Source organism: Rattus norvegicus, chromosome 7 (assembly GCF_021556685.1).
Source record: "Rattus norvegicus strain SHRSP/BbbUtx chromosome 7, alternate assembly SHRSP_T2T, whole genome shotgun sequence".
NCBI classification, from domain to species: Eukaryota; Metazoa; Chordata; class Mammalia; order Rodentia; family Muridae; genus Rattus; species Rattus norvegicus.
Window position 1 is genome coordinate 132,529,747 of NC_141540.1, and position 16,678 is coordinate 132,546,424.

General features: G+C 40.4%; 1 protein-coding gene across 2 annotated transcripts in view; it reads left to right on the forward strand.

Moving 5' to 3' along the window:
• The window catches only part of Lrrk2 (leucine-rich repeat kinase 2), a 156,671-nt gene that overhangs the window by 99,200 nt on the left and 40,793 nt on the right, over positions 1-16,678 (forward strand). For both annotated transcript variants that reach the window (XM_087556714.1, NM_001191789.2), the window contains 4 exon segments: positions 3,589-3,780; positions 4,636-4,782; positions 8,417-8,517; positions 12,267-12,457. In XM_087556714.1, coding sequence (XP_087412840.1) covers positions 3,589-3,780; positions 4,636-4,782; positions 8,417-8,517; positions 12,267-12,457 — 631 coding nt within the window.

The following is a 16,678-nucleotide window of genomic DNA, read 5'->3' on the forward strand; positions in this document are numbered from 1 at the left end:
GTTACATATGTTTAATAATAACAGGAAAAGCATATTAATAGCAGGAATCTTTCCTAAAATGAAGTCTCTTATGGCCTTGCCTAAAAAGAGAGAATCTGTTGCAGATTATATAATAATGCAAAGCAGACCATCTCAGGAAGATCACCTGCTAGTATTCAGCTTGTCCTATTATGGCTCCTGACATCTAGTGAACAAAACTCAAGCTATTCTTCAAGCTGTAGCAATAGGCCAACAAGATATAGACACAGACTTAAATTTGATAAAAGACCACTAATATCACAGGTAACTTTAGAATAAAGTTTACAAAATTAATATGAAGAGTTCTAGGGAGTGAAAGTTTATACAGTGTAAATGCAGAAACTGTGACTGGATGAAATAAAGGCAGAAGATGAGAAAGAGGAAATCTAGAGGAGAAGCAAGGTTCAGTGAATGATGGAAATGAGCAAGAATGGAAAAGAATGTTGTGAAGGAGATGAAAAGGTAAGAAAAAAATCGCCTAGTAATGAAAAAAATTAAAAATTCCTTCTTTTGCATCTATCATAATTGTAATGTATTTTGTAATGAATAAATTTTAACATATATGTATGTACATATGCACATATATGTAATAGTTTGTATGTAGTAGTATTTATGTGGTATGTAGTAGTATGCATACATACACATATATGCATCATACATTTATATATATGTAAGGATGAAATACAAATAAAGTTTTATTAAATATACATGCACGCATGTATGCGTGTGCACATGCAAAACAAAACAGTGTCAAACTACTATTAAGTTACAGCAGAATGCTAAAAAGAAGAAACATAAATGTCAAGAAAGAGAAAAACTTAAGACTCTTTAATAGTTAAATCTTCAAAATCAAAATTAGATAAATATATGGACAATAAAAATAGGACTATCAAACTATAATGAAGTTTTAAAAAATTTACTGAAGTATATTCAAAAGGAAAAAAATGAGGAATCCAAACCCCCTCCCCCAAAATATAGAAGTTCAAAGCAGCTTCTTTATGGTCCCTGAAATCAGTCTGCAGAGATGTGTGGCTAGAAGGAACGGGTCATTTGAACTTGTGGATTTTTGCCTTTTCTGATTTGGTCTGGTGCTGAGCTTACAGCAGACAGAAGCCTGATGGTCATCAGAGCTTCCTGCATTTCTTTGTGAGTCAGATTGCCCATGTTGGTCATATATATCTTTTCAGTGTGTGGCTGGGCAGGCTCTCCCACACTCCTGAGGCTCTCCATACATCCTCTGGGGTGACTAGTGCTCTAACTGGGGGTGGATGTGTCTGTACAGGCAGACTCATTTTTGCATTTTCAAGACCCATGAAGAAGCATTAATTATCTTGTTGGAGGTATGCAGTTATGTAAGATGAGTAGTCAGCTAGAGCTTCAGAATTATTGGATTCTACAGCATAGGTTGGTCTACCCACTGATCTCAGGGCAAGGGCTATCAGACTCTAGTTACTCTCAGTTGAAAAGGCTACCGAGAACAAGGCTAGCTTTTCCCTATCAACTTCACTGCCTGGGCAGAGCCTCCTCTTGTCTACATTTCCAACTGGATCCCAGGGCTGTGTTCACTCTATGGTTGTGCCCCATGTAATTTCCTGACTTGTGCCTGTTGGTTGTTCTCAGTCATCCATAGTAAATCAGTTTTTTTTTTCTTTTTGTATTTTATAAGCCATCTGTTTCTTGTCAGGATGGAACCTGTCCACTTTGCTGTTTGAGAGTGGAGAGACATAACAGAATTCCTCCCCACTGTTGACTCATTCCACAGAAGAGTGACTATCTTAGTGAGACTTGCAACTTAGCTAGATCAAGGCTGAGAGCTGTGGTTTGTCCTGTGGGTAGGAATGCTGGACGTATCACTTGAAGTACTTGGGTAACCTTTTGAGTGATGTTTCTACTTCCCTTCTCTGTACTGACTAAAGAGTTAGAGCTCGGTCCAGCAAAGCTAATTCCTTTGTACTGCCGCCTTTATGTTTCTACACAACTTCAGCTGCTTTCCTGTCAACAAGGCAGAGGGGGAGACTCGGGCCCACCCCCACCTGCAGTGTCCTGACAAGTTCCCTTTCCTTTTAGGGACCTCCATTCAGGGAAAGCCAGATTCTTGATTCCATCACAGAGAGAGATTTTGGGATTAGCCAGTGTGAAACAGAATCAGAATTTCCTGAAAGGCATTTGTAACATCCATCTTAAGCACAAGGGTCAAAAGAGAAAGGCACTGAGGGTAATAAATGGTGCACACTAGAGAGCTTGAGTGTGGGAGATTTGCAATTACATTAGAGTAGTCATAAAGGATTTTAGGCTTTCCTGGGGGTGTCTTCAAAGGTTGCTAAGGAATTTAAATGAGAGCACAGGTGGTACCTGAGGTGTACTTGACAGCATCACAGGAGATAAAGTAACACTCTAAAATAGAGGGACTTAGAATATCCCTGCTTTCAACAAAGGCTTTAAGTTTTGCCTGCCAGAGCCCCAGAGAATATCTGAAGGTGGTGGAGGTCCTTGTGAACTCAAGACACTCAGGCATTCAGCACGATTATTTCTCTTTAACATTGTTGCTTGAAAGTAGTTATTTTTTTCTTTTAGATGTACATGTGGGGTGTGTGTGTGTGTGTGTGTGTGTGTGTGTGTGTGTGTGTGTACACAACTTCTTTTGCTCATGCTTAGGTATATAAAGGCTAGAAGTCAGAATTGGGTGCCTTCTATCTCTGACTAACTAAAATTGGGAAGCCTGAATGCACATTTCAGCTAGATTAGGTTTTCCTTGGAATCTGTATGCCTTCATGTCCTCCTATGTCCTCCATGTGCTGGTTTGGCGGGGACCTTACAGAAATGTACATTCATGCTTGACTCTTATGGGTTTTAGGAATCTGAACGCAGGCCCTTGTTTTACAGGAGAGGCATATAATCCACAGAAGTGTTGCCGCAGCTCCTGAAACTATTTCCATATAAAGAACTATTTTCTTTTTTTCCCCCAAAGTTTTATTTATTTTATTTATAAGAGTACAAACACTGTAGCTGTGTAGCTGTCTTCAGACATGCCAGAAGAGGGCATCAGATCCCAGTATAGATGGTTGTGAGCCACCATGTGTTGCTGGGAATTGAACTCAGGACCTCTGGAAGACCAGTCAGTGCTCTTACCCATTGAGCCATTTGTATAGGAAATGTTAATTGTAGTGAGATTCTTGGCCCCCACTTGACAATCAGAATTGAACCAGATTTCAGGGTGAGGGATTCTTCTCCGTGTCTTGTCCTGTAGTTTCATCTGCATTTCTATCTTACCATGGGCTCTTTTGCCAGTTTAAGAAGCTCTTCCTCTGGGGTTGGGGATTTAGCTCAGTGGTAGAGCGCTTGCCTAGCAAGTGCAAGGCCCTGGGTTCGGTCCCCAGCTCCGAAAAAAAGAAAAAAGAAAAAAAAAAGAAGCTCTTCCTTTTTGCCTCTTTGGGGTAGAATCTGTTTTTTTCTTATTCTAATTCTTCTTTGTGTAAAACAGAAGTAACAGCTAAACCACTGTCTTACCTTTCTCTCTCTCTCTCTCTCTCTCTCTCTCTCTCTCTCTCTCTCTCTGTTTGAATTATGTAGGTTGTATTCTTTTGGGCCGAGTTGTGGATCATATTGACTCACTCATGGAAGAATGGTTTCCTGGATTGCTGGAAATTGACATTTGTGGGGAAGGAGAAACTTTGCTGAAAAAATGGGCATTGTATAGTTTTAATGATGGTGAAGAACATCAGAAGATCTTGCTTGATGAGTTGATGAAGAAGGCTGAAGAAGGTAGGTGTTGACACAATTCACAAATTCATTTTATGGTACGCTCATTATTTTTACATGACTTTGGTATAGAGGAATTATTCTTATCAATATGGTTGAACTGAATGATACATCATTTAATTATAGTGACAGTTCAAAACAGTAAGGTTCATTTTCTGTCAATAAGAACTTGTGTTCTTAAAATGTTGACTCCAAGCTTAAATACTAGATACTGTGTATCATAACTTTATTGAGTTATGAGTCTCTTTGGGCTCATGTTGCAGTGGGTCACAGCCCATAATAGTATTGACAGCAGGTAGCAGACATAGCAACTAAAGCTGGGAGTTGAGAGTTCATGTCTCAAGTAGCAAATAGAAAGCTAAGAGTGTTCATTGGGAATGGAATATGGCTTTTGAAAATTCAAATTCTGCTTCTAGCAACACACTTCCTCAAGTAAAGTCACATTTCTAACACCTAGCAAACAGCTGGTGTTAGCAAATACTCCACAACAACTGGGGACCAAATGTTCAAATGCCTGGGACTTCCCAGGACATCTCATTCAAAACATCAAAATAGTCTCATCTTTGAAGTTCATGAATTCTCGTTACAGAACGTCTCCTTCCTATATGGGAATAATACCTTGTTAGTCAAAGGCCATCTGTTCTAAGTCAGGCTGGAATTCTACCACATAATGAGTGAACCTAGGAGTGTATCTTTAAAGTTCTAACTACATTAATATTAATATTTAATGAGTTTGTTGGGTTTTTCTAGAAAAATCTGGGTAGTAGAACAGTCTAAAAATGTGTTTTCTTAAGCCAGGACCACAAATTTTGTAGACCCTTACATTTTTTTTTAAATAATCTTTTACACTCTTCTTAGGAGACCTGTTAATAAATCCAGATCAACCAAGGCTCACCATTCCAATATCCCAGATTGCTCCGGACTTGATCTTGGCTGACCTGCCTAGAAATATTATGTTGAACAATGACGAACTGGAATTTGAGGAAGCACCCGAGTTTCTCTTAGGTAACCATCTCTGTTGTATTGAAAAGAAAACCAAAACCAAGCAGGATGCCATTTTCTCTTCCTGACTTCGAAAACGCTATAACCACATCTTCATTGATCTATGCTGGCTTCATATATTCGACATGGTAGTTTTCACTTGGGATGACATATTTTGAAATCTCGTCATGTTCCGTGTCTGGGATTTGCGCTGTATACACACTCGTAGACTAGGTGACGAGGATAGGCCTGGCAGGAAGCACGGGTTTTTACGGAATTTGTCCCTGAGCTTGCTCTGCTCATAAGCCGTGACGTGAGGTAGCAGAAGGGAAGTCTTCATCTGATTGACATGGAGTAGCCATTTGTCACTCCAAGGGGAAGAACTGCAGGAAGAATATGGCTGTACATTTTCTGCAGTGAAACTCATAGGAGAATATGCAGCTATTACCAATAGTCATAAAATGGGTGTGTGTGTGTGTGTGTGTGTGTGTGTGTGTGTGTGTTAAAATCAGAAACTTACAAAGTTGGTAGAACACTCGACTTCTGCTATTCTGTTGTTCTGTTTTGGGTATGCCGAACAGTTTCTGCTTATTGGCTACGCCCATGAATTCAATCAAAGGCTTGAATGAAAATCACCAGGTTCGCACAGCATCCTTAGTTATTACCTAAATATACTCATTGTATCACTGTACACCCACCCTGAAGCCTAAAGGATGTTTTGAACTGTGCTTTGTAAAATTAAGAGTTTGACAAAGCTCACAATTTGTAACTGCTCCCTGGAGGACATGGAAGGCACGTGGTATGCGATAGTATTCTGCGGAACGCTCGTGTGGTTCCTGCGGAGTAAGAGCTCATGCTCCTCAAATGCCTTCGGCGCCTGGAGGAACCCAGTGCACCAGTTGTTGCAATTCAAAGATATGCTGAGTTTTACTCTCTCATTGACAGCTGAAAAGGCTATGTTTTGATGGAATAAGTATATCCTGTTATATGTATACATCGGGGAATCCAATGGAGCTTTCGGAAGTATGCGTGGCCTCCTATGACCATCATTTTTGAGGATACTTAAAACTTGGTCTGTTAGCAATTCTCTAGATAGAGTGTGATGATGCTACCGGTAAGGAGATGACTGCAAGTTCAGAAAAATCTCCCTGGAAGTCATTGGGAAGACAGAAAAGCATCGGGTGGATTTAATCTAAAGTATTTCAAGACAACTTGATTATGGTGAATGAGGTGTTTGCTACTGTGTGTGAACACATCGTTTATTTTTAATTTAATTACCATTAATAATTATCTGGGATCTGATATGTTATAATAGTATTACCTCATAAGAGGAAGATGAAGTAGGATATATTATTATATTTCCATGACCTATATTTATATTTTCAAAATTTCAAAATCTGTGATATGACATAAGATGGCAAACAAGTCTCTTTAACCCTTTATTGTTCACAGTGATGGGGGTTCAGTATGAATGTCTTTGAACTACGGCAATGAGTACACTTGTAATTGTGGAATTGCCAAATTGCCAACTGCTGGGAATAGGCAAGGAGCAGGCACAGAGCATCCTTTCTCTGAAGGGTCTCAAGCTGCCAGCCAGGGCTGGCTACAGTGTTCATCCTGTTTGCAGTGTTTTTCAGACAACTGTAAAAGGTTTGAGCAGTTTATCAGGAATGCTCCCAAAGGCTACTTTTAAAGCACCTGTATTAATTTTTCATTAATTAGACAGAAAGTGTCCCTGAGACTTCTGTTCCTTACTTGGTGCCTAAAAGCTTGTGTGCATCGTGTGCCTTTACAGAAAGCTGTCTAAGTAAAATCATGTCAATGTTTGTGCCATTGTCTTTTGGGGATCATTTGAAATCTGACTCGCCTTGTAGGGTGTTTATCAGAATCCTTTGTTCCTACCATGTGATAACTGTTTTATCTCGTCCCTATCCCACACATGACAATTATAGCAGCTCTTGCAGTTGCTAAATGCTAGGAGTTGGGGGATTGAACCCAATTTTTTTTAAATTGCAATTTTTTAAAATTACAATTCATTTTTACAATCGGAGCTCCCCATCATATTGATACCAGAATAATTTGGGAAAATTTTTTTCTTCTTACCTCCAAGGGTTTTGTATATCTATTTGCTTTTTTTTTTACAACAGGAATGAACTTGAAGTTTCTCTCAAGAACTTTTCCTTTCTAGGAAATAGTTTAACTATTGCATAGTACGTGTTCGATAAACACTATGGCCAAAGGAAACTCGGGGAAAATATTTTATTCCAGATTAAAGCATGCATCCATAGTGAAGAGAGGCCAGACTAGGAACTCAAGCCAACAACCTGGAAGCAGTCACTGAACAAAAACCACAGAAGGGCAGTGCTTACTGGCTTACTTTCCGCTGCTCGCTCAGTCTGCGTTTTAGTACAACCCAGGACCATATGCTTAGGGCTAGGAGCATCCACAGTGGGCTGGGCTTCCTGACATCAGTTATCAATCAAGAAACCACCAACTTGCCTGCAGACGTTTTCTCAGTTGAGGTTCGCTCTTTCTAGACAACACTAGTTCATGGCAAGTTGACAAGGAAAGCCATTCTGCACAGTAAGTATGGTGTATACCTTACGCTATGTATGTGAAAATAGACGTAGTTTGGGAATATGGTTTTGATATATTTCTGTAGACTTCTATGTGTTATAAGAGTTGGGGCTCTTGCCTTTGCTCTGCTCTGCTCTGGTGCCCTCTTCCCTGTCCCTTCATGCCCCATATCTCCCCCTTCCCTCCACGTGCTCATGGCCAGCCTATGTTCCTCCCCTCTTCTACTCTTCTTCTCTCATTAAACCTCTCCATGTGCAAAAAAAAGAGTTGGGTACATTTCATCCTCAAAGTATTATTCTTCTGGAAAACCAGCATTCATAGGCTCTCCAGTGTCTAGGTTGCTGTGAGCAGAAGAGCTTACTTGCTTTCAATTTTCTTCCCTTCCTAGGTATCAAAAATACACAAAGCAGTCCTCAACCTTATGTTTTTGTTGGTCACTCACAGAGCAAGACAGTTTCTGCTCCACATTCCCATGACAATGACTGTCAAATAGGGAAGGACTTTGCAGAGTCAATAATCTGTACACCCACCTGAAATGTTGACCATGTCATTCTTCTCCTTTCCCTTTAGCAAAAAATAAAAAATAAAAATAAAAAAACAAAAATCAAACGAATAAAACTTCATAATGATATTGAAAGCATTTCATTTTATTTTTGTCAGATGTACAGAAAGGGGGAGTAAAATGAGTTGGAGAGTAAAATAATAATAATTACAGCATGGTTTCCAGTGGGATGGGCTTGAGGTTTGGGAAAGCATACAGGACAGCATTTGGACAGCAGCTTCTGCTGCTGGGGAAAGGGTGCAGACCCCATCCACATACGAAAAGACAGAGACAGAAGAGTGATGGTGCGTTTTCATAGATCCTGTACAGAGGGAAGATAGGAAGGCTGGGCACCAGATCTGTGCGTGAAGTTGACTGTGGCTTGTTGATTGGAAGGGAGGGGAGGCATTCAAAGAGGCTCGTTCTATCAACAGGCATCAGAGTTTTCTGAATATGCAACAGGTACAATCATAGCTCATAAGACGGACTTGGGTTCCCTGCTTGGAGAGATGAAAATGTTCCTTGTTTTCTTCTCAAAAGGTGATGGAAGTTTTGGATCAGTTTATCGAGCTGCCTACGAAGGAGAGGAAGTGGCTGTGAAGATTTTTAATAAGCACACATCGCTTAGGCTGTTAAGACAAGTAAGAAATGCTGTGATGTCATTAAATTAAGCCATCCGATACTTTTTTCTTGGAAATTTTACTTTTACATACATCTGTCAAAATATAAAATAAGGACCCTCACAGGTTTCAATTTTCATTTTTTTCTTTTCTTTATGAAGCAAAAACTTTTGTTTCTTCTGCTAAATGACCGAGACAGTATTTTGAAATCTCTAACTTTGGTACTTAAGACTATGGTAAAACTAAGGGAAGATTCATATTTCCTTTTTCACTTGTCAGCCTTGGCACTTAGAGTCTGCACTCTGGGCCAGCCAGAGGACATTCACCAGTGTTGTTTGGAATGTAGAATCCTGAGAACCATCAGGGATGTGTTTTTATCCTTCGTGCCTCACAATAGTCATCTCCCCACCCCATTCTGTTTGCTTCTGCAACTGAAACCTGGAAAGCCCCTGATTTCAAGCTCTATTTTTTAAGACTATTTTTCTTCGTTTTCTGTGCCACAGAGATATTGACATTTTAGTGAACATAGGATATACTAGTTATTAAAGGATGATACCAAGGATTAAAGACAGGAAGATGTGGCCTTTGTATTTTGTAGGGATGTTTGCTCAGGTTGACGCTCTCTCCATGGGAGCTTTTCCAGGCCGGGCATTGTCTGTGTATACTTTTCAAGTTTAAGTTATAAGGGCGGGACACTCAGAGAGCAGAGGCTGTGGTGACTCCTGCAGTCAGGAAGAAGCCTTTCTCTGGCATTACTGTACTTCACTCTCCCTGCCTCACACTGCACCATCTTCTCCTTATTGATTTGTTGGAGATAAGATACTTAGTGCACTGTTCTGAACCTCTTCCCAGCTCAGAAGCTTTCTACAGTCAGTTTTATCAGAAAAAATTCTTTTGCCTCCAGCCTTAGCAAATAAAATTACAGGACCGTCTCACTGTACTGCTGATTTAGTTTAGTTGGTCTTTGTAATTCCCTTTGACTCTCTATGGTGGTTTCATTCTTCAAGGCAGCCTTTCTTAGTGTGTTGAGTTAGCTCTAGTCTGGGTAGGTACAGTCCACAGACATGTGGGTTTAGGCATGTGAAGTTGTGTGTTTCAAAAGAGCCAAAAAGCCTTACTTTTAGTACCTTCAGGAAAAACAAAAAGGACAGCGCTTGGCCTTAACTAAGACATTGCTGCTTCCTTGATAATAACTTTTGTTCTGGGCAATGCTCTGTGTTCATTGGTGGAGATCAGTGTCACTGGGTCAATCACTGAGGCACCAAGAGTTAGATTGTTTAGAATACTCCCATCACTTTAATTTAGTTGTCATTAGGATTAGGATCAGTTCCCCCTGAGGTCAGATTAGATACCTGAGCAGAAATTCTAGATACACTTTGCAGGAGAGAAAGGGGATGCAGAGCCAGTAGCAGTCACTCTGATCCCTTTTGGGTCCTGGTAGGAATTACTCCATTTTTCTGCTCATATACAGAATAAGGAGAAACAGGATTGGAAGAAAAGTAAATTCATTGTTAATTCTGTTAACTTTTAGTAGAACTCCACTTTTGAATCTATTCTCACAGTGTTACTTGACTTATTCAAAATATCATTTGCGATGGAATTGAAATAAATTTGGCAAACTTTAAGCATTACGGTGCAAAGTGTTAGTCTAAGTAATAATAACAATAAAAATCCCTTATTCACCCCAAGCATGCTGGGAAATATTTTATTGGTAGTACCAAAAGTCACAGTGTAGTTACAGAATGAAATGAAACATTTTTTTTAAACTGAAGCTAGTCTTTGGACTAAATCTAACATACTCTCTTTCAATCCAAGGGTAATTTGTCAAATAAGTTGACTTTTTCAGTGTTCTTCGTATGTTTCTAGAGTATGTTATACAATATATACAGAGCTGGTGTGTGTATCAGCACTGAGGTGCACTGGAGGGAAGATGGAAACAACCCAGAGTCTGGAGTGTACATGATGTGCTTCTTAAGAGGAGAAGGAGGAGGGGAAGAAGAGGAGGGAAGGAGGGCGGGGAGGAGGAGGGAGGACGGAGGCGACATCTTTGTACTTATAGTTGCCTTTGGAGGCTCGCTGCCCTCAGTCTCACATTGGGAGTGATCTAGTGCCTGCTAAGGTTCCTTCCTCCATAGGAACTCTTTCTCCTTCTGTTGTAGTCACAACTGCTTTTCTAAGAAGGAAAATATGTCTTAGCCTTATGGCTGTGTCATGATGGGAAATGGAAGTAACAGGGCTCATTTATATCAAGTTTAACAGACTGAGATAATCAGACGTGGTGAGAAGACATTTTTTTCTGCCACTGGGCAAATAGGACTGCAGTAGGAAGCCTTTACCTTGGAAAATTTTGGAAGCCCTGTGGTAGGAAGCAAGGCTTCTGTTACCACAGTGTAAAACATGAGTCTAACACCACATAACCTGAAGTCTTCAACTAAAGCGTGATGTCAGAATAAAGCACATGAGGAAGGGAGAGTGAATGGAAATCAGAAACAGCACCTAGAGAAATTGGAAAGTAGGCCCCTGTGATATGAGTGGTCTAGAATGATGTCAGTCTAGAAAGAATAGATCTCGTCTAAATTACACTTTCGGAGTCGCATATCCAGAATACAATTGAATACAGCCTTCGCACACCGTGATGTCATGAAGGAGACTGTTGAGGTGCTCAGGGTGTGATCTGGAGAAAGAACTATCAATGTTACAGGAGCCCTGCTTCCTGTTGTGCTTGGGGATAACTTTAGGAGGGTGGAACAAGGCAGGGCATTGTTTTTTAGCTAATGTCTGAGTATGAAGAAGCTTTCAGCCCTGTGAAGGGTGTGTGTGTGTGTGTGTGTGTGTGTGTGTGTGTGTGTGTGTGTGTAGGTGGGGTATATAAAGCCTGAAGTGTTAGCATAGGTAAAGATCCAGGGTGAGAGGAACTAGCTGGGCTTAGGAGTAAAAAATCCTCACTGCCTGAAGGACAGTGAATACAGAAGAGAATGAAAGGAAGAACATTATAAAAGGCAATGTTAATGTAGATCAGCTCAGGACATGGAAATACATGGGGTTTTAAAAACATTTATTTTTATTTGTGTAAATGGGGTATTTTTTTATTTGTATAAGTGTTTTCTGTGACACACTATGTGGATGTTCATGGAGCCACAAAAGAGTGTAGGATCCCTTGAAGCTGGAGTTACAGATTATTGTAGGCCATCTAATGTCACGTGAGTGCTGGGACTAAACTTGGGTCCTCAGGAAAACCAGCAAGAACTGTTAACAGCTGAGTCATCTCTCCAGTCCCATACATGGGCTTTTAGGAGCTTTCAGGGAGGGGACACTACCTATTCCTGTGGATCTGACCATGTGTCTTTAGCAAACTTCCTTGTTTTGAAACCCGAGACTATAGATTACCCCTTATGCCAGTTTAGGTTGACCCAGCAGGGGCTCCTCAGAACCCAGGACTGAGAAAGATGAAGTTGCTAACTAGAATTTAAAGGGTAGAACAACATGACCTGTTAGTATGTCCACCTAAGCGTTCTATTCCCACATCAGCTGGCCTCCTATAAGTGGGTCAAAAGGAAAAACAAAACTTCAAAATGTAATCTGAACATTAGTTCAAAATTAGCTGTTCACTGTTGAAAGTGGGAAGAGTTAAAAGACAATTCAAAGAACAAGGGAACGTTTGCTACAGTCCAGTCTCTCAGAGAAAGCCGGCCACAGAGTTGGGGACATGCAGGCACGTGGGCAGTGGATCTTTGATGACGTGAGACTCACTCGTGTTCGGCCCCTTGCAGGAGTTGGTGGTACTCTGTCATCTCCACCATCCCAGCTTGATCTCCCTGTTGGCGGCTGGGATTCGTCCTCGGATGCTGGTAATGGAGTTGGCCTCCAAGGGTTCCTTGGATCGCCTGCTGCAGCAGGACAAAGCCAGCCTCACCCGGACCCTCCAGCACAGAATCGCATTGCATGTGGCCGACGGCCTGAGGTAACGTGCTAGCACTGTTTTCTATTTAATGCATGGGCAGAGTAACCCTCAGTTCACTCCAGGCTCTAAGAGCACCATGCCCTTGTTGCGCTCTGCCACCAATTTTGATGGTGCTAATTTTATAATACTATAGTAAGTGAGCACAGACCTTCATAGGTGGTGGTGGTGGCACTTAAACCTAGCATCCCTGCACTTGGTCTGAGCCCTAGATAGCTACCCCTTGTGAAGACAACCATGTCAGGCCATAGACATCAAAGGAAGTGTGAAGTAGGAAAATTTTAGTCATGAAAAACTAGTCCGTACTCCTTTGAAGCAGATCAGAGTGACAAATGCTGGATTCTACGTGGATATGTCATGTGATTCAGAATCCCAGTCAACCCTGTAGTTGGGTGATACTCGTTGAGTAAAGAGGCCATCTCTTCAGACGCAAGACCTTGATAAGTCACTGTTGCATACATTCAGTCATCTTTTGCCATTCTAACCCCTACCTGACTTTTTAGCCTGAAAACTATGAGTGGTGCTAACTGTGAGCTTCCAAATTCAATTCTTACTGGTCTTGGCCCTGCGTTTTCTTTCATCTCCCATTTTTTTGTTTGTTTGTTTGTTTTGTTTTGTAGCCATCCTTCATTATTCTGCCTTTCCCATCTCACATCTAGTCGTTAACAAAAATATGTAGCTTTTCAGGCAGCTTCTCTCACAGTCTCTCCCTCAACCTCTTTAGTCCCCTTGTTTTCCATTACCCCTGCCTAGCCGGTGTTCCATTAAATAGCCCAAGAAACACACAGACCTGGGATCAGGCCTTTCTCCTGTCAATGGATCTTCTCCATCCTTGCTTCCTGGTTGCCGCTCAGTCACATACCTTCAGGAGGTTCTTGAGTGTTCTTGGGTTTTCTACCCACTCCCTGGCTAGCCAGCAATGCCCAACTCCTGTGTATTCCTTTGCTTGTCGTTTCCTGTAGGTTTGTCTGTTACCTATCTTTCTTTCCGGTCACCTAAGAGGGAACCAGCCTTTAGGAAATTCTTGTTGAGTGTAGGGGAGGGGGCAGGGATGAGAAAGGACAGGGACAAAGGGACATGGGGATGGAATGAGAGGCACTGGGAGGGAAGAATGATGCAGACAGGACACAACACCCTTTCTCTGAAAGCCCATGAACAGTCCCTTCATGGGGCACTGAGAAGGGGCATGAGCAGTAAGAACATGGGTAATTATCTCTTCAAAAACTACTGAAAGCCATGCAGATTGTGGAAGGCACCACCATGTAGGCGGTTGGATTCAGGTTGGAATGACTGCTTTTGAACACCACGGGGTGCCTCATAGCAACCTGAGCTCAGTAAAGAGCCCTTGAGGCTCTTGAATTCCAAAGCCACCACAATTGATCCTGGGTCCCAGACTTTCCTCAAAATTTTCATGTAATCCTGAAGTATTCACTTATAAATTGAAGACTTACTATTTTAATTCAACATTTAAGTTGCAAGTCTATAGTACCATAGCCTCAATATCTTTGGCCTTTATTCCAAATAACAAATCCCATATTTTTATTTTTATGAAGCAAATGGAAGTTTGCCATATGATTCAGTCACTTGCCTCCTTTGTTCTTAGCCTAAGCCAGGAAGGAATTCTAGGTCTGCTTCCACAGGACCCTGGTAGGTACCAGTACCTGTTAATCTTCCACTAGAATTAAATGTAACTTCAAAACTCAGTTAAACATTGCATGAAGAACCCCTCTTTAAGAAAAAGTAAATATGTTTATATTAAAAATTGTTATTTCAAATAATTGTTAACATGTGGCTATAACTACAGGGGCAGAGACAAGTGATAAAGTCATGTTCCTTTATGGTTTCTTGTGGATAAGGAAGTTGTCCATTTTATCAGTCCTTTCTATGAGATCTGCTTTAATTCAGTCCCTTTCAGCTCTTTCTCAGAATTCTCATACAGTTTATCAAACTTCCTGTTTTTCAGGATGTTCAAACTTAATTTATTCTCCTTGCTATCTCTTCTCACAATGAGCCTGTGCTTCCTTCCGTATTCCCCATTCGTCAGGACAGGATCAATATATTCTCAGAAAGTCCACTTTCCTCCCCACCTACAGCTAGGATCCTTCATGAGTTCAAAACTACCCTAGGTTACACAGTGAAACCTTGTCTCGATAACAGTCTGTCAATCAATATCTATGTCTATGTATATATCTATATATCTATCCATGTATCTATGTATCTATGTATGTATCTGTGTATGGATCTATGTATCTATGAATCTATGTATCTATGTATCTATCTATCTATGTATCTATCTATCTATGTATCTATCTATGTATCTATGTATGTATGTATGTATGTATGTATGTATGTATGTATGTATCTATCTATCTATCTATCTATCTATCTATCTATCATCTATCTGCCTGTTAATATCTCCATGTGTCTATCAGATCTTTGAATATATTTTATTTTTATCAATTTTATCAATTCTTTTATATTTACGCTACTACTTTGATCCAGTATCTATAGGGAATTATCAGAACATTTCCCTGGAAGTGAAAGTCTAATTATACTTGAGATTCCCTAGTCTTTCCAGTTACCTGTAATGTAGGTCTCAGCTCTGAGGAGGCATGGAAGCTCCTTACGTGCGCCTAAGGTCCTGTCAGCTCTGAGGAGGCACAGCACGAAGTTCTTTATGAGTATCTCTTGGGTTCCTTTGCAGCCTTACTCTGGGCCATATTTCTAGTTCACCTTCTAACCAGGTTGACTTCCATACGTCTACCTTTCTCCTCACAAAGTTTTCATTTCTACAAGGATTTGCACGCATGCCATCCCTTCCTCACAGCGCAGCTTCCTCAGGAGAGCGAGCATCCCTCACGTGCGTTTGCACATGCTCATTTGGTTTTGCTGTTTCGAGTCAGAAACTCACACTGTAGTCAGTCAGCCTGTGGCCAGTCTGCTCTCAAACTCCTCCGTTTTCTTTCTCAGCACCTTCCTTTCACCTGCGTTTTGTGAACACTTGTTCTTCATATTCGGCCGTGGAGAAGGATAGGCAGAGATGTTTGTGTGCCTGAGATTAAAGCCAGCCTGAATAGAGCCAACAGTGCTGCCTGTACCTTTTCATTTCTGTTTCCTCAACCTCCTCCTCACTGCCTTTCTCTAGATTAGGACCCTCGTAAAAGCAGCTTTACAAAGATGTCTTTGTGTCCACTAATGATCGAACCTCACAGTTGTCTAATGCATATTTGTTAAAGGAATGAATGCATTCTATTTTTAGAGTAACATTCAGGATTAGATAAATTTGACTTTAAATTATAAAGATAGAGGCTTCTTAGTGATTCTTTTAATAGTGATGATTAAAGAGAGGTTAGCTGAGTATAGTCTATGTTAATGAAATATTTGACAATACTTATTCCCAAACAATGCTTTAATTCGTTTGTCTGAATTATTGCCAGTGAGAAATGACTTGTGGTTATTAAATTTTCAAAAGCTTTTTTTTTTCTTTTCTAATACACGGTATTAGAATTATACTTTTAAGGTTAAATTCTATAATTAAATATTGTAATTAAAACAGATAACCTTGATCTCTGAATGACAGATTTTAAATTGACTGTTTTTCAGTCCTCCAAAGGTATTCTGAGGGAGCCTGTGCTCCATCTGTAACATAGAGAGGTTGTGTTATGGAAGTTTGGGATGATATTTGATGACATATACTTAACTTTTTAATTCTTAATCTCTTGGCTTTTCTGAAGACAGCTAATGGCCTTTCAGTAAGCCCTCAGTAAATTTTCCTTTCAACTGAATTACTATTGTGAAGGTCAACTTCATTAGTGGATTTATGCTATTGATCAGCCCAAACTGTATATCCTGAAGTGAACAGATCCAGGGCCTGGCCTAAGTACATCCGGGAAGAGAGAATTGGCCCAGTAGTTGATAGAGTGAGATGACGCATTCTCTCTGGACTATCCCATAATAGAAAGTTCCAGACATGACAGCTGTCTGTTCCTAATGCCACAGCAATGATTGACAGGAGGTAACGAGGTAAATATTTTTTTAGTATAATCTTAACTAAATTCCAAACCATAAATAAACAAAGGATTTTTAACAATCCCCATTAAGTCCCAGAAAACATCGTCCTTTCACAGAAGGTCATACTACAACTGTGAAGTTAGTGCACAGGGAAAATCAGAAATTAAAAGATTTTTTTATGAGAGGCGATAATAGTTATTTTAGTATTTGGGA